General features: G+C 50.2%; 3 protein-coding genes across 3 annotated transcripts in view; 1 reads left to right on the forward strand and 2 right to left on the reverse strand.

The window, feature by feature from the left end:
- Positions 1-149: 149 nt before the first annotated feature.
- On the reverse strand, positions 150-3,703 carry SNRNP25 (small nuclear ribonucleoprotein U11/U12 subunit 25). The gene is made up of 6 exons (XM_054180735.1): positions 3,547-3,703; positions 3,362-3,452; positions 3,152-3,257; positions 3,010-3,084; positions 1,827-1,889; positions 150-325 (listed from the first exon to the last, which is right to left on the reverse strand). Exons 1-5 carry the CDS (start codon positions 3,655-3,657, stop codon positions 1,835-1,837), a joined length of 438 nt encoding a protein of 145 aa, XP_054036710.1. The 5' UTR covers positions 3,658-3,703; the 3' UTR covers positions 150-325; positions 1,827-1,834.
- On the forward strand, positions 3,689-4,346 carry POLR3K (RNA polymerase III subunit K). The gene is made up of 3 exons (XM_054180736.1): positions 3,689-3,830; positions 3,919-4,006; positions 4,092-4,346. The coding sequence occupies exons 1-3, from the start codon at positions 3,720-3,722 to the stop codon at positions 4,217-4,219; spliced, it is 327 nt and encodes a 108-aa protein (XP_054036711.1). The 5' UTR covers positions 3,689-3,719; the 3' UTR covers positions 4,220-4,346.
- A 355-nt stretch (positions 4,347-4,701) lies between these two features.
- Positions 4,702-27,168, reverse strand: part of GTF3C1 (general transcription factor IIIC subunit 1) — a 67,156-nt gene continuing 44,689 nt past the window's right edge. Inside the window, exons 22-37 of the mRNA XM_054180738.1 lie at positions 26,385-26,466; positions 25,543-25,728; positions 23,028-23,185; positions 22,751-22,893; positions 21,759-21,840; positions 20,135-20,247; positions 18,913-18,975; positions 18,396-18,489; positions 17,242-17,414; positions 16,190-16,474; positions 14,633-14,886; positions 12,013-12,299; positions 10,861-11,494; positions 9,110-9,149; positions 7,262-7,454; positions 4,702-5,117 (exon numbers count right to left, since the gene is read on the reverse strand). Of these exons, the coding sequence (XP_054036713.1) occupies positions 4,896-5,117; positions 7,262-7,454; positions 9,110-9,149; positions 10,861-11,494; positions 12,013-12,299; positions 14,633-14,886; positions 16,190-16,474; positions 17,242-17,414; positions 18,396-18,489; positions 18,913-18,975; positions 20,135-20,247; positions 21,759-21,840; positions 22,751-22,893; positions 23,028-23,185; positions 25,543-25,728; positions 26,385-26,466 (3,009 nt within the window). The 3' untranslated portion in view covers positions 4,702-4,895. The remainder of the gene's footprint in view (positions 5,118-7,261; positions 7,455-9,109; positions 9,150-10,860; positions 11,495-12,012; positions 12,300-14,632; positions 14,887-16,189; positions 16,475-17,241; positions 17,415-18,395; positions 18,490-18,912; positions 18,976-20,134; positions 20,248-21,758; positions 21,841-22,750; positions 22,894-23,027; positions 23,186-25,542; positions 25,729-26,384; positions 26,467-27,168) is intronic.

The following is a 27,168-nucleotide window of genomic DNA, read 5'->3' on the forward strand; positions in this document are numbered from 1 at the left end:
AATTGTTCTGCATGGTCTGTGGCTGCCTTTGTTACTGTATCTCACCTCTGCTCTTCCACGGCCCAGCAGCCTCCAGCCTTTTCTAGCACCCAAACTGCAGAGTTGCAGCTGGAAGGGCGGGCCTTAAAGGCCTAAAAAGAAAACGGGAAGGTCTCTTTAAATCACTGCAGGGACAGTCCACATGCAGCTCAGAAGGGAACACTGCAAAAACCAGGTGAGAATGTCCAGTCAGCTGCAGTCTGCCGCTCCCCGAAGTGCTACAGCCTCATCCTCCTGGGAAGCACTGAATCCACAGGCTGGCCTTGGGAAGGTTGGAGTCTCTGCTCTGTGAGGAGAAAGAAAACAGCTGGCAGTGACAGCAGCTCCTGGACAGCTGGGGGTGAGGAGACTCAGTGCTGCAGGGGACTGCTGATCACAGGCACACATTTCATCACCCTCGGTGCTGTGCATGCAGCAGAGCTGAAAGAATAAAAGCTATTGTGGCCACAGAGAACACTTTCTACCCTAGCTAGCTGGAGCTGCAAAACAAAAACCCAAGCAGGCAAAGGGCTGCCGCTACCCCTGTCCTTCAGGCACTGTGGTTTTAGCTGTGGAAAGCAGCAGACAGAAATCTGAACAGCTGAGGAGGCTTGGTCACATCTTGTGTTTGTGGGCACAGCTTTCTAAAAGCAGTGCAAGGCCTGAGCTAGGTCTGCCTGGCTCCACAGAGAGGAAGCAGAACAAGGAAAAGGGGGAGAGACTCTTTACAAAGCCATGGAGCAATAGGACGAGGGACAACGGTTTTAAAATACAGAAGGGTAGAGTCAGATTGACTTTAGGAAGAAGCTCTTTACTATGAGGGTGGTGGAGAATGAAACAGGTTGCCCAGAGAGGTGGTGGGGGCCCCATTTCTAGAGACATTCAAGGTAAGGCTTGATGGGGCTCTGAGCAGCCTGCTCTAGATGAGGCTATCCTTGCTTACTGCAGGGGGGTGGACTAAGTGACCCTACAAAGGTTCCCTTCCACCCCAGTGGAGTCGGTGAGTACAGGTGCTGCTGGTGCTGCCTGTGCTCTGCCTCTTCCGAAATGCATCAGCTGCACACAAAGGCCATGCCCAAAGTTGTCTAGTGCTGTGTGCTCTCTGAGAGCAGTGAATTGGTTAAGCTCAAGTTGCTATATAACAGAAAATGGAGAAACTGGGAGTTAAAACCTCCAGGCTCTGTCAACTGCTGTCTCTTACAGCCTGCAGTAACTGAGAGAAATGGCTCAAAGCACAGCCCCAGTGGAACACCAGTGAACACCCTCTGTCTGCAGCCCTGGGACCCCGCTGTCAGCTGCAGGTGCTCTGCACGGCACAGGAGTGCTAGGAGCAGGGGCAGAACAGACACTTGGGTATGAGGCACACACAAGGACCCAAAGGGACCTGGGGATGGCAAGTGCCTGTAGCACAGAGACCTCCATCCTCTGAGGGATGATGAGTCAGCAGCCAGCCCCATTCCTGACAGTCCCTTCCAGACACTCAAGAAGTCTAAAAGCAAGCAAAGTCCTGGAAGCAACCACAGCAGTAAAGGAACACTGCCTTTAGTTGAGGCTCGAGCTGCTGTGAGAGCAGAGCCCACATACCAAGTAGGGCTAGAGACACTGCACTGTGGTAGCTGCAGCAGCTGAACTCCCAGCCCTCAGAGGAGCACAACCAGGACACACCTAGGGCACAGACTCGGCACAGGCACTCAGGAAAGCTCTGCTGCACAGCGGAAAAGCAGCAGCAGGAGCTGCTCTAAGCCTGAACCCCAAGGCCTGAGGAGGGTGATGAGGAATTGGTAGCTCTTAACAGATTCAGGGCTTACCTGGCAGGTTACTTGCGAAGCTTCTTTATGAAGCTGACCTCGTCCCGGTTTCTGATGCCGTACCTGAAGAGAGGGCCAGGCTGTTACATGCACCCAGAAACTGAAATCCCACGGCTGCCCCTTCCCTGGGGGGTCAGAGGGACTCCTATGAGCACAAGCTGTGCTCTGATACTGGACAAGTTCAAATCCTCACTTGTGTAGGCAGCGGAGGCTGCCAGCACTGAAGGAGCTGAGCAGCATCTGCAACACCTCCTTAACCACAGCATCTCTCATCCATGGCCCAGGCCCTCCAGGACAGCTTTAACTGGGGCTGCCTTGCTCAGTGTTCCTGCAGACAAGCTTTTCTGACTGGCCTGCACGCAGCTGGCTTACCCAGCACTGCTGCAAGCAGCTGCTGGAGCACTCACAAGCACCTCCTGCCTCCTTGCCCTGCCAATGGACATGGAAGTGTGGGAATCATTTTCTCAGTGTTGTAACCAGATTGCCTCTGATGGGTGGCTGAGCAGGTCCAGAGCCCAACCCACGTATCCTTCTTTTGCTCTTTACTTGGTATTCTTCCATCCTCCTTCCCACCTCCACAGCTCAGCCCTCTGTGAGGGTGCTGAAGCACTGGAACAGGTGTGCACTCAAAACCCAACTGCACACAACCCTGAGCAACCAGCTCCAGCTGGCCCTGCTTGTGCAGAAGGTCAGATGAGCTCACTTCCAGAGATCCCATCCACTCTGGATCCCTCCCACATCATGGGCTCTGACCACATGCTGAATGCTCTCAGTTTCCCTAAACTAAGGTGCTCCACGTACCTGACACCAGCCCTGCCCTTTTTTGTATCCTACTCCCCTTGCCCTCATACCTTTTGTCACAAACCCTGTCTCTGCAGGATACCTAAGGCAGAAGCTTGGTAAGCACCTGTTCTGCAGGGGTTTGGTATGGACAGCCAAGGGGCAGTAGGTCCAAGTGCCTTGCTGTGATCTGAACTGGCTGAACATGCTCAGCACAGGATGGCTGAGGCCTTCCTGTCATGCAGATGCCACTCAGGACCTGTCCCACTCCCCAGTACAGGGCTGGTGCCATTTCCAGTCAGTTTCAAAGGCAAGACACAAAGGCAGCCCTGCCTGTGAAAATGCTGCGTGGGCTCCAGCGACACCTCTCCAGCGCCTCCCACCCCCGACACCAGTTTCTTACTCTCTCAGCTTCTTCCTGTCATCTGCCAGTTTCTCGCCGGCGAAGGTTAAGTGGTACGTCCTCCAGATGTACTTCCTAGGGAACAAAGAGTCAAGGGGAGGCGGTGCTAAAGGCTGGGGCGAGCAGCCCGGGTCCCGCTCACCAGCTGAGGTGCTGCACGCCGCCCTGCCGTGTCTGCCGCAGCTGGACGTGCCGCCGCAGCGCCTTCTTCAGATCCAGCACCGAGGCGTTCTGCACCACCACCACGGCTGTTGGGTTAGGGGAAAAGCTCCGTCAGCGCCCCGGCCGCCAGCCCGGCTCCTCCCGGCCGGGCTGTCCCCGAGGCACCGCTCCTCCGGGCGGCGGGACTCACGCATGATCTCGCCGTCCGCCTTGCAGACGCGCACGGTCATGGCCTGCCCGTACTCCAGCGCCACCTGCGAGCCGATCTCCTCCGCCGTCACCTGCGGGCGGCAAGGCGGCGGCAGGCGAGGGGTGCAGGCCTGAGCCCCGCCACCAGCCCCGGCCCCGGCCCGGTCCCCGCCGCCCCGGCCTCACCTGCGGCGGGAGGTCGCAGAGCAGCGGGTCCTGCACCAGCCGCGCCAGCGCCTCCTGGAAGAGCTCCAGCACCTCGGCGTGCGCCAGCTCCTCCTCGGCCTCCGCCGCCATCGCCGCTACCGCCGCCGGAAGGGGCGGGACAGGACGGGCGGCGCGGAGCCTGCGATGCGGCGATGCTGCTCTTCTGCCCGGCCTGCGGCAACGTGCTGGTGGCCGAGGAGGGGCCGCGCTGCCACCGCTTCGCCTGCACCACCTGCCCCTACGTGCGCAACGTGACGCGGAAGGTACCGGCAGCGACGGGGGGCGGCGGGGCCGGGGGTGGGGGGCGAGGCGGGGGCGTCCCGGGCCCCGCTGACCGGCGGCGTCCCGCAGGTGACGAGCCGGAAGTACCCGCGGCTGAAGGAGGTGGACGATGTGCTGGGCGGCGCCGCGGCCTGGGAGAACGTGGACTCCACGGCAGGTAGGGCCGGGCCGGGGTGGGCCGGGCCGGGGGGCTCGGGGGTTCGGGCCGGGCCTGGCCTCACAGCGCCTCGCCTCGCCCGCAGAGCCCTGCCCCAAGTGCGAGCACCCCAGAGCCTACTTCATGCAGATCCAGACGCGCTCGGCCGACGAGCCCATGACCACCTTCTACAAGTGCTGCAACGCGCAGTGCGGGCACCGCTGGCGGGACTGAGCGCCTCGGACACCGGCGGCCCCAGCAGCCGCCCGGGGCCTGGCCACTCTCCCTCGGCAAGGCTGAGGGGCAGTGCTCGGCCCTGGCAGCGGGCACGTCTGTCTTCTCCTGTAATAAAGCTGTCCCTGGGTGGAAGTGTGTGTCTGCTGTGGGGGTGTTTTAAAACACAACCTAACACCAGAGAGCCTCTACAAGGGTGGTGCTGTGGCACCGGGGACAGCCCCCACTTCACCCGGCAGAGTGGTTCTGCTAGAAAAATAGGTAATAAACTAATGCCAGTGTGTAAAATACAGACAGACCTTCGGGTAATTGAGCTAAAGGAGCATTATCAAGCCTTAGAACAGAGCCTGCTGCTGTACAACACAACAAAAGCAAAAGCAAAGTGTTAGTGTTAGCCTTAGGGGCAGGAAAAGGAAAAGGAGTTTTTGCTGTGCCCTGTGAAAGCCCATAAGATAAAGCAGAAGCTAGGAACTACCTGCAGTTATTGGTAAAAACTTCAGGTGGGATCAGACATTACCTGTGCCTGAAGGTGAAGCTTTATTCTCAGCATAAATACATTCAGAAGTAAAAAGGATAAATAACTTAGCAAAACCATGATGGAACACAAACATTTGATCTGCCCTCAACACTCACGCTGCAGCCTGAACCCACTGGGTATGGCTCAGCTTTACCTCTTTTACACGGGGATAATCTGCACCCATTTATTCCAGTTCACTTCAGAGGGGAACACTCTTCCCAGCCTGAGAGTGCAGTCGATGGTGGGCTCGTAGTACACGGTTGGGGTTTCACTCAGCTTGGGGTTGCTGAGCTGCTCTTCCAGAGCTGGCTGAGAAAAGAGCAACACCGGGGATGGCTTTGTCATGTAGAACCGTCTGATGCAACCCAGAGTCTCCAGTCCCTGCAGGGAAATTCAGAGTTTAGCTTGGGTGGTTGTGCTGAAGCCCCCCCCACGCTGAACACTGTCCTAGAAACACTGGAGGTGGCTCCACCTCCCCCCCCCCCCCCCCCCCCCCCCCCCCGGCGAGTCCATGGAGCTGGCAAAGATTCCTGCACAATAAAGGTCACACAGCTGGGTAGATGCTCACTTGGCACTTCCAGCACCCAGGCTACCATCTGGCTATTGACACAAGGTGTGCTGAACAGCAGATCTCAACATTCAGGACCAGCTACAAATGATTCAAGGCTGGTGTAGGAGTAAATCCCAGAGCTCTGGGTCAGAAGGGGTCGGCATCTATCACACAGCAACACCCAGCCAGGCACTTTGTGTGCTCTGTATGTGGAAAACATCCGGTGTGCAGTCACTCACAGAGTTACTAATGTTTGGTACAATACACATCTAAGCTCTGCCTGTGGTTTCAAAACCACTTCTTACCACATTTTTTGGTAGGGAATGGAATTTAGAACAGAACAGAATCAAATCAACCAGGTTGGAAGAGACCTTTGAGATCACCAAGTCCAACCTATCATCCAACACCATCTGATCAACTAAACCATGGCACCAGTGATGGTGACTCCACCACCTCCCTGGGCAGCACATTCCAATGGCCAATCTCTTTTTGTGAAGGACTTCTCCCCAACATCCAGCCTAAACCTCCCCTGGCACAGCTTGTGACTGTGTCCTCTTCTTCTGTCACAGATTGCCAGTTCTCCAGACTAAAACTTGCAGGGAACTGCTTGGGTTTGTGTCTTTGCCTACACTCTGTACTGCTGCCCCACGGTGCACAAAGGCAGACTTCAGGGCAGGACTGCACTGTTGCTGCTGTCCTAAAGGTTGTGAGCCCTCACAGGAAAAATAAAGGGGAAATCAAAGTTTCATTTGCAGTGGTGGCAATCAAGCTTCAAGACAGGGGAAAAACCCCAGGAGCTCCTATCTTGTGGCCATGTATTGTTTCAGAGGGCAGGGTGTGTGTCTGTAAGGCAGGCTGGCAGGACAGGAGGTTTCATTGTCTAGCACATATTTCACTCTGTTCTTACATCACAGACTCCACATCTGGAAGGCACATAAGGTTAAAAAAGGTAAGATGAACTCCCTGGTGATTAACACTGCATTGAACAACCCAGCTTAACACTTCACCGTGCCAAGCCAGCCCTCTCCATAACCAAGCAGAGTTCCAGCTGCCTGTACATCCAGTTCAGGAGCCAGCTGACGAGGCTCCCTGCCTCTCTCACTGAGCAGTGACTCGCTCTGGCTCTGGTTAATTTACACTAAAGGCAGAAGGTTGTTTTCCATGCTTCATCCACGGTCCCATTTCCCTGGGGTCTGCAGCAAAGCAGCTGCTGCCTTCCCTTTCTGGGGTCAGAGTGGCTGGAGAGCTGCCAAACGGAGAGGGACCTGGGGGTGCTGATTGACACCCGCCTAAACATGAGCCAGCAGTGTGCCCAGGTGGCCAAGAAGGCCAATGGCATCCTGGCCTGTATTAGGAATAGTGTGGCCAGCAGGAGCAGGGAGGTCATTGTGCCCTGTACTCTGCATTGGTTAGGCCACACCTTGAGTACTGTGTCCAGTTCTGGGCCCCTCAGTTTAGGAAGGACATCGAGACACTTGAACGTGTCCAGAGAAGGGCAACAAGGCTGGTGAGAGGCCTTGAGCACAAGCCCTATGAGGAGAGGCTGAGGGAGCTGGGATTGTTTAGCCTGGAGAAGAGAAGGATCAGAGGCGACCTCATTGCCCTCTACAACTACCTGAAAGGTGGTTGTAGACAGGAGGGGGTTGGTCTCTTCTCCCAGGCAACCAGCACCAGAACAAGGGGACACAGTCTCAAGTTGTGTCAGGGGAGGTTTAGACTCGAGGTGAGGAAAAAGTTCTTCACTGAGCGAGTCATTCGTCATTGGAATGGGCTGCCCAGGGAGGTGGTGGAGTCGCCGTCCCTGGAGGTGTTCAAGGGGAGATTGGACGTGGCGCTTGGTGCTATGATCTAGTTGTGAGGTCTGTTGGAACAGGTTGGACTTGATGATCCTTGGGGTCTCTTCCAACCTTAGTTACTGTGATACTGTGATACTGTGAAGGAGCAAAGCTCACGCAGCTGGCAGTGACTCACGTACCTGCAGGATCTCCAGGACGGCCACAGGCTGCAGCACCCCCAGGTAGTGCTGCAGCAGCAGGTCCTGAGTGAGGCCTGGCTTGGTCATGATGTGGTAGAGCACAGCTTCCATCATGCCCTTGCACACAGGCTTGTTCAGGTTCCCATCCACAATCCGCCACGGCCTCCCGATGAAGCAGACGTTCTCGCAGGCCCTGCAAAGACAGCTGAAGTTCAGCTCTGGCAGGAGTCACTCCTCTAGCTAGGTCTTCCCATCATCATCATCATTTCTGCATAACACCCATCCTTTGCTCATTGCTGGAAGGGACCTTGAAGGGTCATCTGGTCCAACCCCCCTGCAGTCAGCAGGGACAAGAAATGAAGTTATCCAGGAAGTAGCAAATATTACAAGGAATTGAGTTCAGTCTGATGAAGAGAGCAGAGTGTTTGCATAAACCTTCTCCCTTCTAAGAAAACCAGCTGGGAGTTTGGACTAAGACCCCTCAGAACTTAAAGTAAGTAAATTCAACTGGCCCAGGTTGCTCAGAACTTGTGGATTCTCCATCCCTGGAAATATTCAAGGCCAAGTTGGACAGGGCTTGTGAGCAGCCTGGTCTAGTGGGAGGTGTCCCTGCCCATAGCACGGGGGTTGGAACTAGATGATCTTTAGGGTCCCTTCCATCCCAAACCATTCTGTGATTCTGTGACCAGCCAGGGGTCAGTTCTGCAGCTACTCTGAGCAGGACGGTGCCGAACAGTTCCACAGACCTGAGTATTCCACACCAGGTGTTCACCTCTCCAGGAGCACTTACAGCACCCAGCAGTTACCCTGAGTCTTGATGAGCCCGAAGGTTTTTGTAGCATCACAGAATGCCAGGTCGGAAGGGACCCCAAGGATCATCTGGTCCAACCTTTCTAGGTAATAGTCCAGTTGAAATGAGCTGCCCCAGCACCCTGTCAAGCTGAGTCTTTGATCTGTCCAAAGCTCTGATCTCCTCCAAAAGTGGTCCAAGACCTGTTTCCGTCTGCAACATGCAGCAGTAGTGCTCAGACAGGAGAGAAATTGCTCCTTTTTTTAGCATGTTGGAGTCGAAAGGCAGACCCTGCAGGGAAACTCTCATTTCCATCCTGCAGTTTCTCCAAGCCTTTCCTGGGTACCAGTGGAAGCTGAGACTTTCTAGCCCTGGATTTCTTTGTGAAATACACTAAGTTTTGTTGCTCTGATATTTGAAGCTACTTGGCTTTGGGGAGAAAATGTGTACCAAGAGAAATGTTTTCAGCATGCATAGGAGCACAAGCAACATTAACAAGAGAATGGGAGGACAATGTGGGGTGTGTCCATTGTCAGTGCTTGCTGCTCAGCACAGCATGAAAATTTGGGTTCCAAATAATTCCCAATGTTATACAATCCTGGAATTGTTTGGGTTGGAAAAGCCCTCCAAGAGCATCCAGTCCAACCAGCAAGCCAACCCTACCATGGCCACCAAACTATGACCCCAAGCCCTATGGCCACATGGTTCTGGAACACCTCCAGGGATGGGGTCTCCACCACCTCCCTGGGCAGCTTCTTCCAATCTCTGACCACTCTTGAAGCAAAGAAATTTTTCCTCATCTCCAACCTAACCCTCCCCTGCCACAATTTCAGGCCATTGCCTCTCCTTCTATTACCTGATATGAGGGAGAAGAGACCAACCTGCACCTCACTGCAGCCTCCTTTCAGGGAGCTGTAGATAGTAATGAGGTCTCCCCTCAGCCTTCTCTCTCCAGGTGAACCAACCCCAGCTCCCTCAGCTGCTCCCCACCAGCCCTCCAAATGTCTCTTCTGCTGGCAGCAGTGTTCAGTTATTCTGCAGCCATCTCTGTCACTCACCGGTCCCTGTCTGCCTGGGAGACATCTGTCAGAGAACTTCCTGTAAAGAAAAGAACACAGAAGTTCTAATTAATCCAAACTCTTTATCTAGTGGAAGGAAAGTGAAAGGTGGCTGAGGTGTAAAATGCAACAGCTTATGCTAGAAAACAACACAGGCAAACCACACCACAGCTGCAGAGGGAGCTCCGATCCTGCCCTCTTCGCCTGCAAACAGACGCCCTTTCTTCCCACACCTTGCCACCACGTCTGCCTACTCCAGCCACACTTCTTGTGGTTCCATTCCCAAATCACAGCAACAAGCTTTATTCCTAGAAGCCCAAAGAGATGGCTGAGCAGCAGGCAGCTCTCTGGACTGACCGGATCACAGTATCACAGTATCACTAAGGTTGGAAGAGACCTTGAGGATCATCACCACAGACCTCACGACTAGACCATGGCACCAAGTGCCACATCCAATCCCCTCTTGAACACCTCCAGGGACGGTGACTCCACCACCTCCCCAGGCAGCACATCCCAATGACGGATGACTCACTCAGTGAAGAAGTTTCTCCTCACCTTGAGCCTAAACTTCCCCAAGAGCAGAGCCGAGCCTCTCTGGACTGATAGAGCAGAGCCTCACACAGAGCCATGCAGGGCTGCTGCTCTTCAAGCCCTCCCTTAGGTTTCACTTAGTGCTCCTGGTGATCACAGGGCAGCTGAGCAGAAGTCAGAGTAGCTGCAGCCTTCAGGATGGAAACTTAAGCTTTCAGCTGTCTCTGCAGCTTCCCTCATGCATTATGTCATGGGCTTTAAGTACACAATTACTTCATGTGGGTATTTCTACCACACCCAGCTGCCAACAGCTTTGGCTGAGGTCCATGCAACCCCTTCAGCAGCAAGACCAGCAAGAACTCCGCCGGACAACACAACCATTTTTAGCTCCTGTGTTGCAAACATGCAGAGCAAGTCCAATGCACACAGCAGTGGCACGTTCAGAAGTGCTGAGGTCTGTGTTGCTCAGAGCCCTGAGTATTTCCCCCTGAAAAATGCCAGGCTCTGAGGTGCTGGAGGGATCAGGTTGCACTGACACAGGCAGCTGGCATCTCTGACCTCGGGTGAGGGCACCTCTTGGCAAAATCCCCCCCCCAGCAGTTAGCTGGTGATTCAACCTGAAATCAGAGCTGATATAAACAAAACCAAATCCCCAACAACCTACTTAAAGGAAAGCTTGGCAAGAACTACCAGCTATTAAAAGAGAAAACTGGCAGTAAAAAAGAGATGAAAATGAAGGCAAATTGGGTTACAAACGAGGCTATTAATCTCACTGGCATGTGCTGCTTTCTGGGGCACAGCTTAATGACTTCACAGCTTCAGTCATGGGCATTCTAGTGAACTGTACACCAGCAGCACTGGGTTTTCTAGGTTTAGAGCTCTCTAGCCTTTGGACTGCAGCCAGAGATGAGAAACTGCAGAGCCGAGTAGGCTTCTGCAGATGAGTAAGACATGGAGATGAGTTTCTAAGGAAAACACATTGCTGGGCTAGCCATGTACATTCCAGCAGCAGGCACAGGAAGGAATCTTTGCTGTATGTGAAACCTCTAAGGCCTTCCAGACCAGGTAGCATTATGCCACTTGGTCTGTGAGAAATGAGAACCTCTCTCTCTGGTACCGCTTCATGAAGAACCCAATATTTGCTTACGGGATGGAGCTCCCTGTTTGGGATCAGCTGCGGATGAGCCAGCCTCTATTTCTAGGGCAGTGCTTTTACGTACCTTTAGAGACCCCTGGGCTCTCCTGTAAGTAGGAGAGATCATCCTCCTGCTCACTGGCTGATTGCTCATGGCTAGGGATCTGTTTGTTGTGCTCAGTGAGCTCATCACTCTCCACTTCAGGTTCTTTGTCCTCAAAAGCAGCTTTTCCGTGTTCTTTGTAAGCATCCACCTTGGCAGCCTCTGGAGGACACGCTGGCTGTTCCGCTCCATGTCCTGCCTGCCCTGTTTCCTCATCCACAACTGGAGGTTCCTTCACTGTAACTGGATCACTCCCATCTGCATCAAAGTTATTTTCATCTGCACCTTTCAAACTGCTCTGTGAACCCTGGCAGAGCTGATTGCCACCTTGAAGGACCTCGTTTAGAGTCTTGCATCTCTTCCTTGGGGGTTCTTCATCTGTGTCTTTTCCCAGCTGCTCCTCCTCTCCGGAGCATTCCTCTCCTTTCTTTGGTTCTGTTGGCAGGCAATCCTGTTGTACATCTGGGAGAGTGGTGTCTGCATCCTGCTGATCAGAGTCTTCTGCTTTATTCTTCAGACATACTGAATGTAATAGCCATGGCTTGGCAAACACTATGGCAACCAGTCTGACAGCATGGCCTCCTACTTCTAAAGCCTGCTGCATTTCAACAAGGTCCTGCAAAAAAAAACCAAAAGTACAAAAATAAACCCCACAAAAATCATCTCAGGAGCTTTCACTGGGAAATGTCAGTTCAAACAAACAGCAGCAGCAAAGAAAAAGGAAGATGTCAGGAGAACATCAGGTTTTCTCTCCTGCTGCACTGGAGCTGAAAAGATGCTTTACCCCTTAAACTCCTCTGAAATAACATCACAAGTGTTTCTGTTCAGCTTAAAAGAAGTGAAAATGTAACCTGGAAAGAGCATTCTGCTTCAAAGGTGACTGTTGGCACCTCTAGGTCTCTGGAACAGCTCATTCCTAGCTTTGACTAAGTGCTGCTGTTTTTGGCCCTCCTGCCACAGAGATGAGATCACTGTCAGGTATTGGTTTGTGATCTGTTGCATCATCATCATCACCATCATCATAGCTCTGCTCAATTTCTGTTGGCTCCCTACAGCCTACAGGATGGTCCTGTTCAAGAGAAATACCAAGCACGTAAACAGTACTGTAGAGAAAGCAGCTGGCCGCACACCCACCTGAAGGTACTGCTGCAAGCCCCGGGTGCGTTCAGGCTCCACCTCTTCGTAGCTGCAGAAGCGTTTGCTCAGCTCAGCTCTGCAAATCCCAAAGTGGGAGGTGGCCTCTATGGCCTCACGGATCTCCAGCACAGCAGCCACATCCCTGGGGCTGTAGCCATAGCCTTCCCTACACTCCTGAAGAAACCCTTCCATCTTGTAATTTTCTTCTTGGATTTTTATCAGCCTGGTGAAACTGTCAGGGAGGCAGGAGATTCCCACAGCCATGTTATCAAGCAGAGACGCAACTGCAGAGCAAATAAGACCCAAGGGTATAAGCTGTGAAGCAGTTGTTACTGTGTGACAGACTCCAGAAAGAGAACTATTCTGAGACAGATCAGAAGTGTTCTAGACTATTCCAATGACAGAGATCACTTTTCCATGTTTATTGCTGCAGTTTCCTTTCATCCCTGTGCCTTAAAGATTTGTCTCTGAAAAGACCTGCAGAGGAAGAGCTAGGTTTACCCTCCTAGCTCACTGAGGCATTACTGAAAGACAGCACAGACTTAGTGGTATTCTCTCTAACATTGGGCAGGCCAGCTTAGCTCTGAGTTAAAAAGGGAATCCTCTCCTTTTTCCTGGAATTCTTAAGACCAAGTGACCAGGACAAGGAAATGCTATGGAGATCCTACCCATCAAAAACTGTCAAGCAGCTGATCCGTGGCAGAAATTTGTTGACCAAATCTGGTGTCAACTACAAGCTGTCAATGCCTTACTCTAGCAGCAAGAAAGCATCTGTGTTTGAGTCCCTCACTGCACAAACCTGTGCCTCACTGCAGACCACCCAGAAGCTGAAGCAGCCTAACGCCTTCTTCAGGTCTGGGTGAGCAGAGGGCAGCTGTGGCACTGTTCTTACCTGCTCCCTACCTATTTATCTGCAGCTGCCGTTATGTCCTGCCTGCTGGGACACTCCCATGGCTGTCAAACAAGATGCCAAGTCAAAATGAGAACAACTGTAAAGAGCTGTCAGCTCAGCAGACCTGGAAGGTGTTGTGTGGCAGCAGAGATAGGACACTTCACCTCTGCCACAACAGCAGCAGGAGTGGGCATGGACAGCACCAGCTGAACTGCTGAACAGCTAAAGGCCTTCCTAGCTAAGTTGAAACATAAATAGTTTGGGTTGGAAAGGACCTCCAAAGGTCATCTAGTCCAAACCCACTGCAGTCAGCATGGGCATCCTCCACCAGATCAGGTTGCCCAGCGCCCTGACCTTGAGTATTCCAAGAATGGGGCTTCAACTACCTCCCTGACCAACCTCTTCCAGTGTTCCACCACCCTCATGGTAAAGAGCTTCCTCTTAACATCTAACCTGAATCTCCTCTTCTCTCATTTCAAACCACTGCCCTATGACTGCAGGCCTTTGGAAACACTCCCTCTGCAGCCTCCTTGTAGCCCCCTTCAGGTACTGGAAGACTGCTATTAGGTCTCCCTGGAGCCTCCTCTTCTCCAGGCTGAACATCCTCAGCTCCCTCAGCCTGTCCTTGTAGGAGAGGTGCGCCAGCCCCTTGAAAGGAAGATGCTCTTTAAGGGGGAGTGCTGATCAAACACAAATATTCAAGCTGTAATTATTACCAAAATGTTTCAATTAGTCCAGGTAAAGGGCCAGAGACTGGACACCACTCTTTCAGGAACTTGATGATCTTAAAAGATCTTTTCCAACCAAAGCAGTTCTCTGATTCTCAGTCAATGTGAATTCAAGGAGCTCTGTAAGATTTTCTTTTCTCTTTACAGAGGAGAAAGCTTGAGTGTGACATAATACAGTTGAGGAAGTTGCAGGAAGGACTAAAAACCATCCTGGAGAAGATATAAGAGTGCAGAGGCCAGACTTTCTCTTTGGATTTAGTTTCAGAGAGCAAGAAATGCAGGCAGGGAGATGTTACTGACAAGTGCTTCTTTAAGTCAACCACCTGTTTGCTTTCAGTGGGGAGAGGAAAGCTGAACAAGGCCAACTGTGTCCAGTTCTGAGCCCCTCAGTTCAGGAAAGATGTTGAGTTGCTGGAAGGTGTCCAGAGAAGGGCAACAAAGCTGGGGGGGGTGGGTCTGAAGCACAGCCCTGTGAGGAGAGGCTGAGGGAGCTGGGGTTGCTTAGCCTGGAGAACAGGAGGCTCAGAGGAGATCTCATTGCTGTCTACAACTACCTGAAGGGAGGCTGTAGCTAGGTGGGGGTTGGTCTCTTCTCCCAGGCAACCAGCACCAGAACAAGAGGACACAGTCTCAAGCTGTACCAGGGGAGGTTCAGGCTGGATGTTAGGAAGAAGCTCTTCACAGAAAGGGAGATTGGCCATTGGTATGTGCTGCCCAGGGAGGTGGTGGAGTCACCATCACTGGAGGTGTTTAGAAGAGCCTGGATGAGGCACTTGGTGCCATGGTTTAGTTGATCAGATGGTGCTGCGTGATAGGTTGGACTGGATGATCTCAAAGGTCTTTTCCAACCTGGTTAATTTGATTCTAACTGTACCTGCAACAAACAAAGAAGGTTCCCATGCAGAGGCTTTGTCCAGAGCAGCTCCTCAGCTGATGAGCTCTCTGCTTTTCCTGCTGCAACCCACTTCTGAGCAAGTTAGGCCAAAGAGGAACTAACCTGCAGAGCTGAGCCTTCCTGGCAGCGGTGCTGAGCGCAGCTTCACCTTCACCTGGCAGGCGTTGACCACGATGTTGTCGCTGGGGCTGAGGTTCCGCGTGCTGACGATCCCGGGGGCGTAGTAGCCTCTCATCAGCAGGTAGTTGGTGTGAGACGCCTGGCGAGCCTTCACCTCTATCCTCCTTTTGCCTCCAGAGCCATCATCGAGGTCATCATCATCCTCATCCTCATCCTCAAGCCCTTCTTTTCCCAAACTGCAGCAAACACAGGTGTTTGGTTGGTTTGTTAAGCCTTTTTGTTTGCCAAAATAAGAAAGTGACTCATTGCAGCCAGCAGAGCAAGGACAGAAGCTCCTCTGCGTTCTGCTGTTCAGTCAGCAACAGCTGTGGCTGTGTCCATAGCAGTGTGATTTGAAGTGCTGACAGCAAGCAACTACAGGAAAGAATACGCTGAAGGTCCCTGGAAAAGGAAACTCTCTGTGTTGAAATGATCCCCAAATATCTGAGTCTAGAGTGCTGAACCCCTTCAGTTCAGCAGTCTCTTCAGGGAGGTGGTTGAATCCCCACCCCTGGAGATGATTAAAAAGAGACAGAGATGTGGGGCTGAGGGATACCAAGCATCAGCCTTGGTAGAGTTAGAGAATGGTTGGACTCAATGATATTAAAGGTCTTGATTCTGAGGGAACATTTGGCAGAGCACAAAGACTGAGACCAGAAGAGATGCTACAGTATAGGGCAGCCTATTTTTAAGGGAGAAAAGAATTACAGACTCTGCACTGGGGGATTTGGCTGCCCCTTTCTGGGGTGGGAGGGGGGGCTGTCATCAACAGTTACATCACCTCCATAACTTGATGTCATTGGCACAGACCTGTCAGCAACAGCATGGTATTTGGTTTTTGACATCACAGTTGAGTGCAGAGGAAAATGAGAGAGAAAGCTGGGTAACATGAATACCACACCAAAACCACAAGCAAGAGCAGCATATTGTGGGGGGAGGACTGTGATAACAATCTTCAAATAGGTAATAAGCTGCTCCAAAGAGAAAGGGAATGAAAGATTTTCCATGTGTGGAGACAACAGGAAACTACAGCCAGAGCAAACACAGGATAACTGTTAGGATAACTGTTGACAGGATTAGACTGCCTGGGGAGAGAGCTTCAATTTCAGTGCTAGGCAATTACTGGAGGCTTAAAAACAAATCAAAGAGGAGACAATACCCAGTGGCAGCACTGTGGAGACAGGCTTCAGTGCTAAAGCTGAAACCTTGCTGCTAATCCTTCTCAGATTTTGCCTTGGTGAAATGCTCACCTAGCCACACTGCTCCTTTCCCCAGGAGCTCTGATGGCAGAAGAGCCCAGCAATTTAAATGTCACAGACGCAGTCCAGGGCTGTGACAACCTGCACTGAAGTGCCATTAAACCTTCAGAATGCTCCCTCAGAAACTGAACCACATCACAGTAAAACACACCACAATACAGCACTGGAAGTGCCAGTGTCTGCCCAATTTCCTTCAAGTTATCCCCAGACTGTATTTACCAACAGAAATAACAGTGTTTACCTTTTTATGACTTCATTTTCCACCATAGTGCTGTCCACCACCACTATCTGCTCTGGGATCCTCACACTGACAGACACGAGTCCCAGGGAGAAGAGAGAAAGCATCGCTGCACACTGGCCACCAGGTCCATCCATGGGAAATGCAACCATGCCCTCTGATGCCTCGTTCTCTTGATCTTTAAAGGAGAAGCTATCTGGCTGGTCTGATCTTTCAGCATCCTTGAGCTTCTCAAGGAACTGAAAGGACTCTGTACAAACGGTGCTGGGAAACCGCCACGTGAACACTCTGGACAAAAAGACAAATGCAGGGAAGCACAAAAGTTTCTCAGACTGTTCTTTGCTGCAGACAGATTTTAGACCCTTGGTAGCACAGAGCAGGCAAACAGTTGCAAGAGCTGGTGACCCAGTACCTTCTGCACCTGCTTTCCCAGTCCTTTTACTAGCTGCAGAACATTAGGTGCTTATGCACCATGTAAAGGTCAGGTGCTACATGGCAAACACAAAGCAAAGAGCACCGAATGGCATTCAACTCTCCTCCTCCACCTCCAATGCTCTCAGATACACTGCAGCATAAAGTCACTGGAGAGAAGAAGTGAACAAGCAACCACCAGAATGACCTCACTGAGGTAAAAACCCTCTACCTTTCCAGAACCTCTGTAACTTTGGTGCTGCCTCTCCTCCTTTCTGCTTATGTCCTTGTCTAGCAAGCTCAGCCCCATTCCCTAATTGCTGACCACATCAAGGGCTCAAATACTGAGATTTTCTTTCACAGAATCATTGAATGGTCTGGGTTGGAAGGAACCTCCAAAGATCATCCAATCCAACCCCTCTGCACTAAGCAGGGACAGCCTCAACTAGATCAGGTTGCCCAAAGCCCTCTCAAGCCTCAACCACCTCCCTGGGCAACCTGTTCCAGTGTTCCACCACCCTCATGGTAAAGAACCCCTCCTGCCCTGGGGGTAGGTTCTTTGCTCTAGGTACCTCATGTGTTATGTTTTCCTTCACACCTCTTTGATTTGCTCAGACACAGAGAGTGGCCTTCCTGACACCCACCTGTAGTAGCTCTGAGAGAGCTGAAAGGACATGGGCACAAAGGGCAGTGCCCTGCTCTTCTTGGGGCCCAGCATGTGGCTGACGCGCCGGCGGTTGACCAAGCTCCGCTTCTGGCACTCCAGGAAGGCCTTCAGGAGGACATCGTCCTGGTACTCCCGGTACAGACGGAAGGTCTGCAGAAAGGAAGAGGCAGAGTTAGCTCTGGAATCCACTGCCAGACTCAGCAGCTTGAGCTTCACCTTCACTAAGTGAAGCTGGAGCTCCTATCCAGAGTGGAGTTGGTGCACACTGACATTTATTGCACAACACTGCTGGAGTCCTCTCCTGGGCCTGCAGGCTGTCCACACTGAATGCCAATTACATTAACCACACATCAGAGAACACCTGATACTCAAAATGGGGTCAGGCTCCCTTCAGAGAGATACATGGAGAAATGCTCATCTGCAACACATTTTGGTTGATTCTTCCCATCATTTCAGCAGGAACACATTGCTTCTATGAGCCTGGCTTTCTAGGCTCCACTCCGGCCTGCTGGTCAGATAACTTCCCTTTAAACTTATACCCTTATTAAGTGCCTGACTGATAAATGATGATTTTTTGTGGTCCAACACTGAAGGAGAGACTCCCCAGCACCACTGTCAGCTGGGTATTAGGATTGCCGTTATAGTGTCTCCTCCAGAGCATCATTCCGACTGCTCCAGTGGGCATTAAATCATGTCTGACCCAGTGGAAGGGATGTGGAGTCTATTTCACAAGGCTGTTGGGGGTTGCTTCAACCTAACATCTTCCAATCTCATCCTCAGAGAGCAAAAGCAACATGCTGAAAAACTGCCAGGTGATCCTGCTCTGGCAGGGGGTTGGACTAGATGATCTTTCAAGGTCCCTTCCAGCCCCTAACATTCTGTGATTTCCTAGAGGCAGAAGGGAACAATTCCCACAGAAAGGATACAAAGCTAAGTTTCTGGGCATATATCAAGGTAGGAAGGAGAATCTCATTAGGGTTGTGTGACTACATGGAGGCATGGTGTTGAGAGACATGGTTCAGTGGTAGACTTGGCAGTGTTGATGGTTGGACTCAATGATCTTAAAGGTCTCTCCCAACCTGAATGAGTCTGTGATTCTATGATCAATGAAATTTGGTCCAGGTACTGTACCTGAAATGACTGGCAAGATTTCATCTGGTTATCTGAGAGTGCCAACGTGCTCTGAATCAGATTCTGTAGCACTAGGAAATGGATATCATAGACACTGCAAGATTAAAGAAGAAAAGAGTTAATTCACGGAGATTTTTGAGCATGAGGTACACAGCTACTGAGGTAGCACAAAACTCATCCAAACATACATACAATCACACAAACTTAATCACCTGCTTCTGAAATGGAAGCATTAAAGCCAGAGATCACTACAGCTGAGGTTCATTCATGTAAAGGAGCTCATCACATTTTCTCTGACTTCCACCCTGAATTTTTGGATCAGGTCAGATAACCTGACACATAACAAAGCTCTCTGATCACATCTTCTCCTTTTATGACATAACACCCACACAGAAACCACACACTGTTGTCCTTAGGATGAAAACAGCACTGAATTAGAAGACTTTATATAAGACTTTCACATCTGTGAGGGGTGCTGTGGCACTGCAGTGCTAAAAGCAGTGCTACTGCTACTTACCTCTTCAGATTATCCTCCTTTGTGTGCTGATTCCTGTCTTCTCCAATGGCCAGAACTCGAAATCTAGTTAAGGGAAGGGAAAGGGAAAATACTGCAGGCAAAGTGACACTCTGTGATATCAGCCATGAAACCCAGGGGCTGACAAGTGCAGCTGCTAATAAGGCAAGTGTTGAAACGGCACAGGGAACTCTGCTCCATCAGCTCTCAGCACAAGTGTCAAAAATTAAAAGACCTGTTCGGATCAATCTCTTTCACTTCACTGAGGTGTCCACTGACAAGGAGACAGCACAGAGCTGTATGGATTTGCTGTTCTGTTGGGCTCCCAGTCCCCGTAGGCAGCACTTCCACTGTAATGTGCAGCTCTTCCCGAAGTAAGAAACTCTACAAAGGTGCTAAATTTGTCATCATAGAATGGTTTGAGACCTAGGTTTTCACTCTTCTCTCCAAATGTTATTCACCACAAATAAACCCCTGAGGCCCTGGGGCTGGAGAATGCTATACAAAGCTCAGCACAGCTCTTCTGTAGCAACAGCTTTAGCAGCACAAGAGACAATCTAGCTGTGCGAGCAGCTACCAACTGTGATAAAAAATAGGGCCAGTTAAGCTGCAAAGTGGTAAAGGGAAGTCTTCTGTTGCATTAAAATGTTACACCCAAGTACCACCAGCTCTATCAGCAAAGCTTAGGAGCTGATGGTTTATGAGAAGCCAACATAGTGAATTTCTGCTTTGAAAGCCCTTATTTAGCAAGATGGGAATGGTTTAAAATAAGCAAGGTTTGTGTGGATAACTTAAACCCAGTTCTATGTGTTTAGAAAGGATGGATTTGAAAACAACATTGGTGGTTGTGTTTACTGAAATTTCTTTTGATTCTGAGAGTACAAATCACAGAAGGGGTTGGGTTGGAAGGGACCTTCAAGATCACCCAGTTCCAACCCCCTTGCTGTGGACATGGACACCTCCCACTAGCCCAGGTTGCTTAAGGCCTCATCCATCCTGGCCTTGAACACCTCCAGTGAGGGGGCATCCACAACCTTCCTAGGCAACCTGTTACAGTGTCACTCCACCCTCACTGTTAAGCATGTCTTCCTAATCTCCAGTCTTAAATCTGCCCTCTTCCAGCTAAAAGCCATTGCCTCTCAAATCATGCATAGCAGAGCAGAGCTCTGCCCTCCTCTCACTGTCTCAGCCCACGTGCAGAGTCAAAAGCACCAACCATAAATACCTGGCAAAGAGCTCCTGCAACGTATCAGGAATCTCGAGTTTAGGATTCCCAAGGGTTGAACTGAATTTCTCTTTCAGTCTTTCCACAAACTCTTTAAACTCTTTTGCACACACCTTAGGGAAGAAGAGAGAGAAATGTTACCAACCTCAATTTCATGGAGTGGGAAAAGACGCTCTACTTTTAAAGCATTCATGGAAAATTCTGTTAGAAAGAGCTTGGTTTGGATTATCAAGTCAAGAACAGTACAACACAACCCCTCGAGCACAAGCCCTGTGAGGAGAGGCTGAGGGAGCTGGGGTTGCTTAGCCTGGAGAAGGCTCAGGGGAGACCTTATTGCTGTCTACAACTACCTCAAGGGAGGTTGGAGCCAGGTGGGGGTTGGTCTCTTCTCCCAGGCACCCAGCACCAGAACAAGAGGACACAGTCTCAAGCTGTGCCAGGGGAGGTTTAGGCTGGATGTGAGGAGAAAGCTCTTCCCAGAAAGGGTAATTGGCCACTGGAATGTGCTGCCGAGGGAGGTGGTGGAGTCCCCATCCCTGGAGGTGTTCAAAAAGGGATTGGATGTGGCACTTGAAGCCATGGTTTAGTTAGTCATGAGGTGTTGGGTGATAGGTTGGACTGGGTGATCTCTGAGGTCTTTTCCAACCTTATTGATTCTAGGAACACACACAAGAGTGAATCGGAACTGCTCCGTGGTGCTGATTTACTGCACCAATTGCACTGAATTAACAGCATAAGATCTCTTGCTAGAGCTTTGTTTAAGCTTCTGCTAAATACTTGTTTCTCTTCATACCCTTCAGAGGCTTTATCATGTTCTCCATTAAGTCTGTTTGGAGGACACCTGTTACATGAGAAGAACAGGTTTCTCCCTCTAACTCTCTGGAAACAGATTTTTCACTTGCTTCCAAAGGCAGACCTTGGGGATGGGGACACATTTCAGCAATGTCCCACCAGTGAACAACTACTCTGTTTAAAGACAAGCTACCAACAGCACTGGCTGGGGTTTTATCAGTTGTCATCCCTGGATAAAACCCCAGAAAATCTTGCCACGAATGTCCCATTTCTGACAGTTTTGCAATTCCAAATGGCATTGGTTTGCACTGAAAGTGTAAGCAGCTTTTCAAGGTGAAATTGTGGTTGACTTAAGCCATTATAAAGCTGAAAAATAAAGAAATAACATCTTTTGCCTGATCAAATCAAGGCTTCTCTCCCGAAATTTGCTGCCATTTCCACACTCACCAACAGAAACTAAGATGTTATTTCAGCATGGAACAAGAATTAACAATAAAGAACATACAGAGCAAAAACGTTTCCTTGCTCTGATAACAAAGCTGAGGAGATGAAAGAAAAAAATCAGTGCCTGGAGATGCTCAGCCAGGGATGTTTATAAACAAGCATGTTGAAAAAACAACATTGTGGTGGCACAGCAGTGCTGTGCCTTTGGGAAGCTGCCTGTGTCCGCTTTACTCCCAAAGCAGTGATGATGCTGCATTTTAATGCTGATGCTATTTCAAAGGATCCAGAGGAGAGAAGCTGTGAAATCACAATAACCAAAATAGAGCAAGCACTCAGGAATCCAAGAGCAGGAAGCACTCTGTGACCTTTTAGAATGCTTCCCTCTTACCTGGGGATCTTCATAATTGTTTTCTCTATTCATGAAATCTTCTGTGAGGGCTTTATCTTGGTAAACCTCAGCAAGGCAAACTCTACAACAGACACAAGTGAAGGTGCTCAACATAAATGAAGTTTTCCCTCTTCAATACAAGGGGGAAGCACTAGGGTGGAAATAAGTTGGTATTTGTAAGTCACATGAAACAAAACAAAAACACAGAAGGACCACATCCCTTCACTAAACTTCAGGAGAATTTAGCCTATAGTAAAAGAACAACCCCATGGATCAGTATAGGTTGGGGACTGACCTGCTGGAGAGCAGTGAAGGGGAAAAGGACCTGGGGGGCCTAGTGGATGGGAGGTTGACCATGAGCCAGCAATGTGCTCTTGTGGCCAAGAAGGCCAATGGCATCTTGGGGTGGATTAGGAGGGCTGTGGTTAGTAGGTCAAGAGAGGTTCTCCTTTCCCCTCTGCTCTGCCCTGCTGAGGCCTCATCTGGAATACTGTGTCCAGTTCTGCACCACTCAGTTCAAAAAGGGCCTCAGGGAATTGCTTGGGAGAGTGAAGCACAGAGCCGCAAAAATGATTAAGGGAGTGGAACAGCTTCCTTACAAGGAGAGACTGAGGGATTTGAGGGCTCTTTAGCTTGGAGAGGAGGAGACTCAGGGGTTGACCTCATTATTAAAGATGTGAAGAATTGAGTGCCAAGAGGATGGAGCCAGGCTCTGCTGGGTGATGCCCAATGCCAGCACAAGGGGCAATGGGTGGAAGTTGAGGCATAGGAAGTTCCATGGAAACAGGAGGGAACATTTTTTTCCTTGTGAGGGTGACAGAAAATTGCAACAGGCTGCCCAGGGGGGTTGTGGAGTCTCCCTCTCTGGAGATATTCCAAACCCACCTGGATGTATTCCTGCTCTGGCAAGGGGGTTGGACTGGATGATCTTTCGAGGTCCCTTCTAGCCCCTAACATTCTGTGAGGTTCTGTGAACACAGAATCCTTCTTACTTGTAGTTGAGATAGGTCTGTGGGTTCCTGATGATATAGCGCGCTCGTCGGCCGACTGAGTGCGAGGTTTTGTCGAGGGACTCCTCGAAGCTGGCGTGCATGATGTCCCGCACGACCTGCCATGGAACAAAGGGCCCTTTCACCTGTGGGAAGAAGAAACATCCCTGAAGCTTCAGCTTTTACATAGAAAAGCGATGGTCAGAAGCAGGGTGAGTTCCTAGGGGTGCTGAGATGCCTTCAGCTGCTAGGAGCTCTCCGCCAGGGGTCCAGCAGATACCTTTGCGTTGAGGACGTGACTGGCGATGCGGCACAGCATCAGCAGGCTGTCCTCCTGCACCGTCCAGGTGACGCGCAGCCTGGTCATCCTCTGCAGGGCACTCTGGTCAGCTTCATCGTGGTAGCGCAGCCTCTTGCTTTTCTCTACTGAATCCTCTTCTGACAAACCCAGCAACAAAAGGAAACCAAAAAAGACGACACTCAGCACTACTGTAGTGAAGGATGCTTATGGTCAGGATTGTGCCCCAAACATTTCTGGAACATACTCCTCTGAGTGTTAACCCTCCTTTGTTTCCCTCTCCTTTCTGGGGGCAGCAGGGGGGATCCTGGCGCCACTGAGTCCAGGTGAACAGCCTGGGCATAGCATATACTTACACCATATTTGGTAGGTGTCAGTCCATTGGTTAACCTTGCGTTAGCAACAGACTGCTCATTGGGCCAGTATTCACTGGGGCAAATGGTCAATAGGGGTCGTTTGGTAAATGACCCCCCCCACATCGTGTTGGAGCCTGTGAGTGTGTGCGTGCCAGTGCTGCCCTGGTCCACCTTGCCCGAGACTCAAACCAGTGCCCCAGGAGGCCTCACGCTCCTTTGCCACCGTCACCAAGCTGTGTGCGGTGCCGTGGACAGTACCCCATGGGATCGACCACTGCGCGATCCCTTGCTGCAGGAGGAACGCCAGCAGCCCGTGTGAGCCAGCGTCGCTGACCTGCCACAGCCCCCCTCGAGCGGGAGACCTTTGTGTCCTGGGAGGAGCAGCAGCCATGCGGTGCAGCCACGCGGCCGGCGCCACTTCCTGTCTCTGTCTCACGGCACATCCGTGCCACGTTTCTGGACTATAAATATTATTAAGGGGAGACCTCACAAAGTCCTCAGCTTGCAAGCCAAGCCTTTCTTTAGAGAGTTTCCAGTTAGGGTAGCGTTTGGATTGCTGCGGGTGGAGGGTTGCCGGTCACCGACCAACCCCTCCCCCCACCGCTTTCTGAATCCGTTTTGATTCTAAGTTCTGTGAATTGTTTGATTCAATTGCCCATATTTAAACACTCTGTAAAGATAGCTTCACTAACCAGACATTGATACCTGTGAAGGGTGACTGTAAATACCCCCTTACAGAGTTTGTATATATATAAAATAAATTTAACATATATTTTCATTGATATATCTGCCGCTCATTTCTGAGGGCATATTCACAACAACTACCTACCCTGATTAATTCAAACTCCTGTCACAGGCAGTATCAGCACAAGGGGGAGTTTGTAAGCAGGGAAGGAAGCAGCAGTTCAGGAAGTAAAATGTATGAACTCCTCTCCCAAGAATGAGAAAACAAGCACTCTAGTTAGCAAGCTAACTGAGCATGGAGAGTCCCCAAGCCTTTGGTTAGCAATCTGATCATGAAGAATCCCCAAGCCTTTGGTTAGCAATCTGAGCATGGAGAGTCCCCAAGCCTTTGGTTAGCAATCTGATCATGAAGAATCCCCAAGCCTTTGGTTAGCAAGCTAACTGAGCATGAAGAATCCCCAGCCTTTGGTTAGCAAGCTAACTGTGCATGGAGAATCCCCAAGCCTTTGGTTAGCAAGCTAACTGAGCATGGAGAATCCCCAAGCCTTTGGTTAGCAAGCTAACTGAGCATGGAGAATCCCCAAGCCTTTGGTTAGCAAGCTAACTGAGCATGGAGAATCCCCAAGCCTTTGGTTAGCAAGCTAACTGAGCATGGAGAATCCCCAAGCCTTTGGTTAGCAAGCTAACTGAGCATGGAGAATCCCCAAGCCTTTGGCTAGCAAGCTGACTGAGCATGGAGAATTCCCAAGCCTTTGGCTAGCAAGCTGACTGATCATGGAGAATCCCCAAGCCTTTGGCTAGCAAGCTGACTGAGCATGGAGAATCCCCAAGCCTTTGGCTAGCAAGCTGACTGATCATGGAGAATCCTCAAGCCTTTGGCTAGCAAGCTGACTGATCATGGAGAATCCTCAAGCCTTTGGCTAGCAATCTGAGCATGGAGAATCCTCAAGCCTTTGGTTAGCAAGCTAACTGAGCATGGAGAATCCCCAAGCCTTTGGCTAGCAAGCTAACTGAGCATGGAGAATCCCCAAGCCTTTGGCTAGCAAGCTAACTGAACATGAAGAATCTCCAAGCCTTTGGCTAGCAAGCTAACTGAGTATGAAGAATCTCCAAGCCTTTGGCTAGCAAGCTAACTGAGCATAGAGAATCTTTAAACCAGCTATCAGAAGCTGCTGGTGAATTGCACAGAGGTGAGCTGGCACAGACACAATTAGAATTCCTTTGCACAGTACAGTATTGCAATCACAAGTCACACCCTGGGAGCAGCATGCTGTGGTTCTGTGGTTTTCCTCCAGAGCTAGAATACAGCTCCAGGACATAAGAAGCTCTTGACTGAAAGAGGAAATCCAAAGAGATGACCAAGAAGTTTCCATTTCCCACACTGTGACAGTCACGCCAGCTTCCCTAAAGCAGCTTCCAGCAGGCCTGTGCAGGAATGCTGCTCTTCAGGTACTTGCCTTTCTTCTTCTTCTTTGTCTTCTTCCCAGTGTCCTTCTTGAGCCTTTTCCTCTTTTGGCTTTTTCCACCTCTCACTCGTTTGGTTCGATCCTGGGTTGGTTCTTTAGTTATTTCCACACATTCCTCTTTCTGGACAAGTGACTCAGATCCTATCTTTGCTTCTCCCAAAATATTAATTTTGCTACCTAAAATGACAGATATTACAGGAGTGGAGCCTTACAGCAGTTACATTCTCTAAGATTAAGGCATACAGAGCAAATGCCAGAGTTTCAGTCTATTAAAAGACAGGAGCCCTCTCAGTCTTGCCCTTTCTTAGTCCTATCATTTCAGGCCACTTCCTCAGCAGCTCACAAAATAAAATCCCACATAACTAGGGAAGCATCAAGAAATCAGCAAGTCTAGTGCACAGTGCACAAACAAAGGAACTGAACTTTTGTATTCAGCCTGAATTACTTCCTCGTCCTCAGTGCAAGGCTGTGCAGTTGTAACAGTGCTCAGCTGTACACAACATTGGTCCCTGCAGGCCCTCTGCAAACTGCACACCAGAAATTACAAAGGACAGAAATGATCCTTCTATAGGAAACTATTTACATATTTATTTTACTGCCTCAGAAGCATCCTAGATCATTGTAAGGAGACAGGAACAGCCTGGGCCATCAATACTGGATAAATAGTTACTGTTCCATATATCCATAAATAGGGAAGGACATCAGTTATCCATTTTACTGCCCCAGAAGCATCTCAGGTCACTGTAGGAGACAGGAACAACCCACGTCCTCCACACTGGGTTTGATAGAAGACAGTGCCAGCTATAACAGAGTTGCAGACCCCAGCACCTTACCTCCAGTACTGAGTGGCAGCGGGTGTTTGGTTAGGAAGGTTTGGAGTCTCACTGTCAGTCCGTTCTCAGAAACTGTGTTTTCCTAAGACAAGACAGCTTTAAAACTGGTGATATGCAAAAGAAGGGCACAGCTTTTAACATCACTATGCACAATATCCTTTGAGAAGGGTCAGAAATACATTATCAGTGGAATGGAAAACATCCTTGACTACAATTTGTCTTTTTTTCAAAGGCTATTACTACCACGGATTTGAATAGCTCTAGAACTGTTCTTAAATCATATTGCAATCACCACAAGATTAGAAGGTTAAAACTTCTTCTATATTTGAGGAGATTTGCTGAAGTCATCACTGGCAAAGAAATGTTTGATTCTTTCACTGCTACAGAGGCTGAGCAGAATTGCCTGTAGAACAGCCCTTTGCCAAAGCATTTTACACTCCGAAGGAAATTCTTGAAAGCACAAAACCAGAATGCAGACAGAAGCACTCAGTAAATGCCTCCTACATCACATTCTACCCATCTTAAACCTAAGACTAAACTGATTGCAATGTACTTCTGCCATCCTCAGCAAAGCCAGTTTCTCTTGTGTAGAATTAGACAGTGATAGAGGTTGGTCACAGCTGTAGAAAGGAAAGCCAAGACTGAAGAACTGCAGAAGGTCCTGGTCATTCTGAACAACTAGGTGACAGAATCACAAAATGTTAGAGGTTGGAAGGGACCTCAAAAGATCATCCAGTCCAACCCCCATGCCAGAGCAGGATCACTTAGAGTAGATCATACAGGA

Source organism: Dryobates pubescens, chromosome 4 (assembly GCF_014839835.1).
Source record: "Dryobates pubescens isolate bDryPub1 chromosome 4, bDryPub1.pri, whole genome shotgun sequence".
In the NCBI taxonomy this organism is placed as follows: Eukaryota; Metazoa; Chordata; class Aves; order Piciformes; family Picidae; genus Dryobates; species Dryobates pubescens.

Coding starts and splice junctions, on each gene's coding strand:
- SNRNP25 (XM_054180735.1), bottom strand. CDS start 3,657: ATGGCGGCGGAGGCCGAGGAGGAGCTGGCGCACGCCGAGGTGCTGGAG. Junction 3,453..3,546: donor TCTGCGACCTCCCGCCGCAG/GTGAGGCCGGGG, acceptor TGCCGCCCGCAG/GTGACGGCGGAGGAGATCGG. Junction 3,085..3,151: donor GGCGTGCAGCACCTCAGCTG/GTGAGCGGGACC, acceptor TTTGTTCCCTAG/GAAGTACATCTGGAGGACGT.
- POLR3K (XM_054180736.1), top strand. CDS start 3,720: ATGCTGCTCTTCTGCCCGGCCTGCGGCAACGTGCTGGTGGCCGAGGAG. Junction 3,831..3,918: donor TGCGCAACGTGACGCGGAAG/GTACCGGCAGCG, acceptor GGCGTCCCGCAG/GTGACGAGCCGGAAGTACCC. Junction 4,007..4,091: donor GAACGTGGACTCCACGGCAG/GTAGGGCCGGGC, acceptor CCTCGCCCGCAG/AGCCCTGCCCCAAGTGCGAG.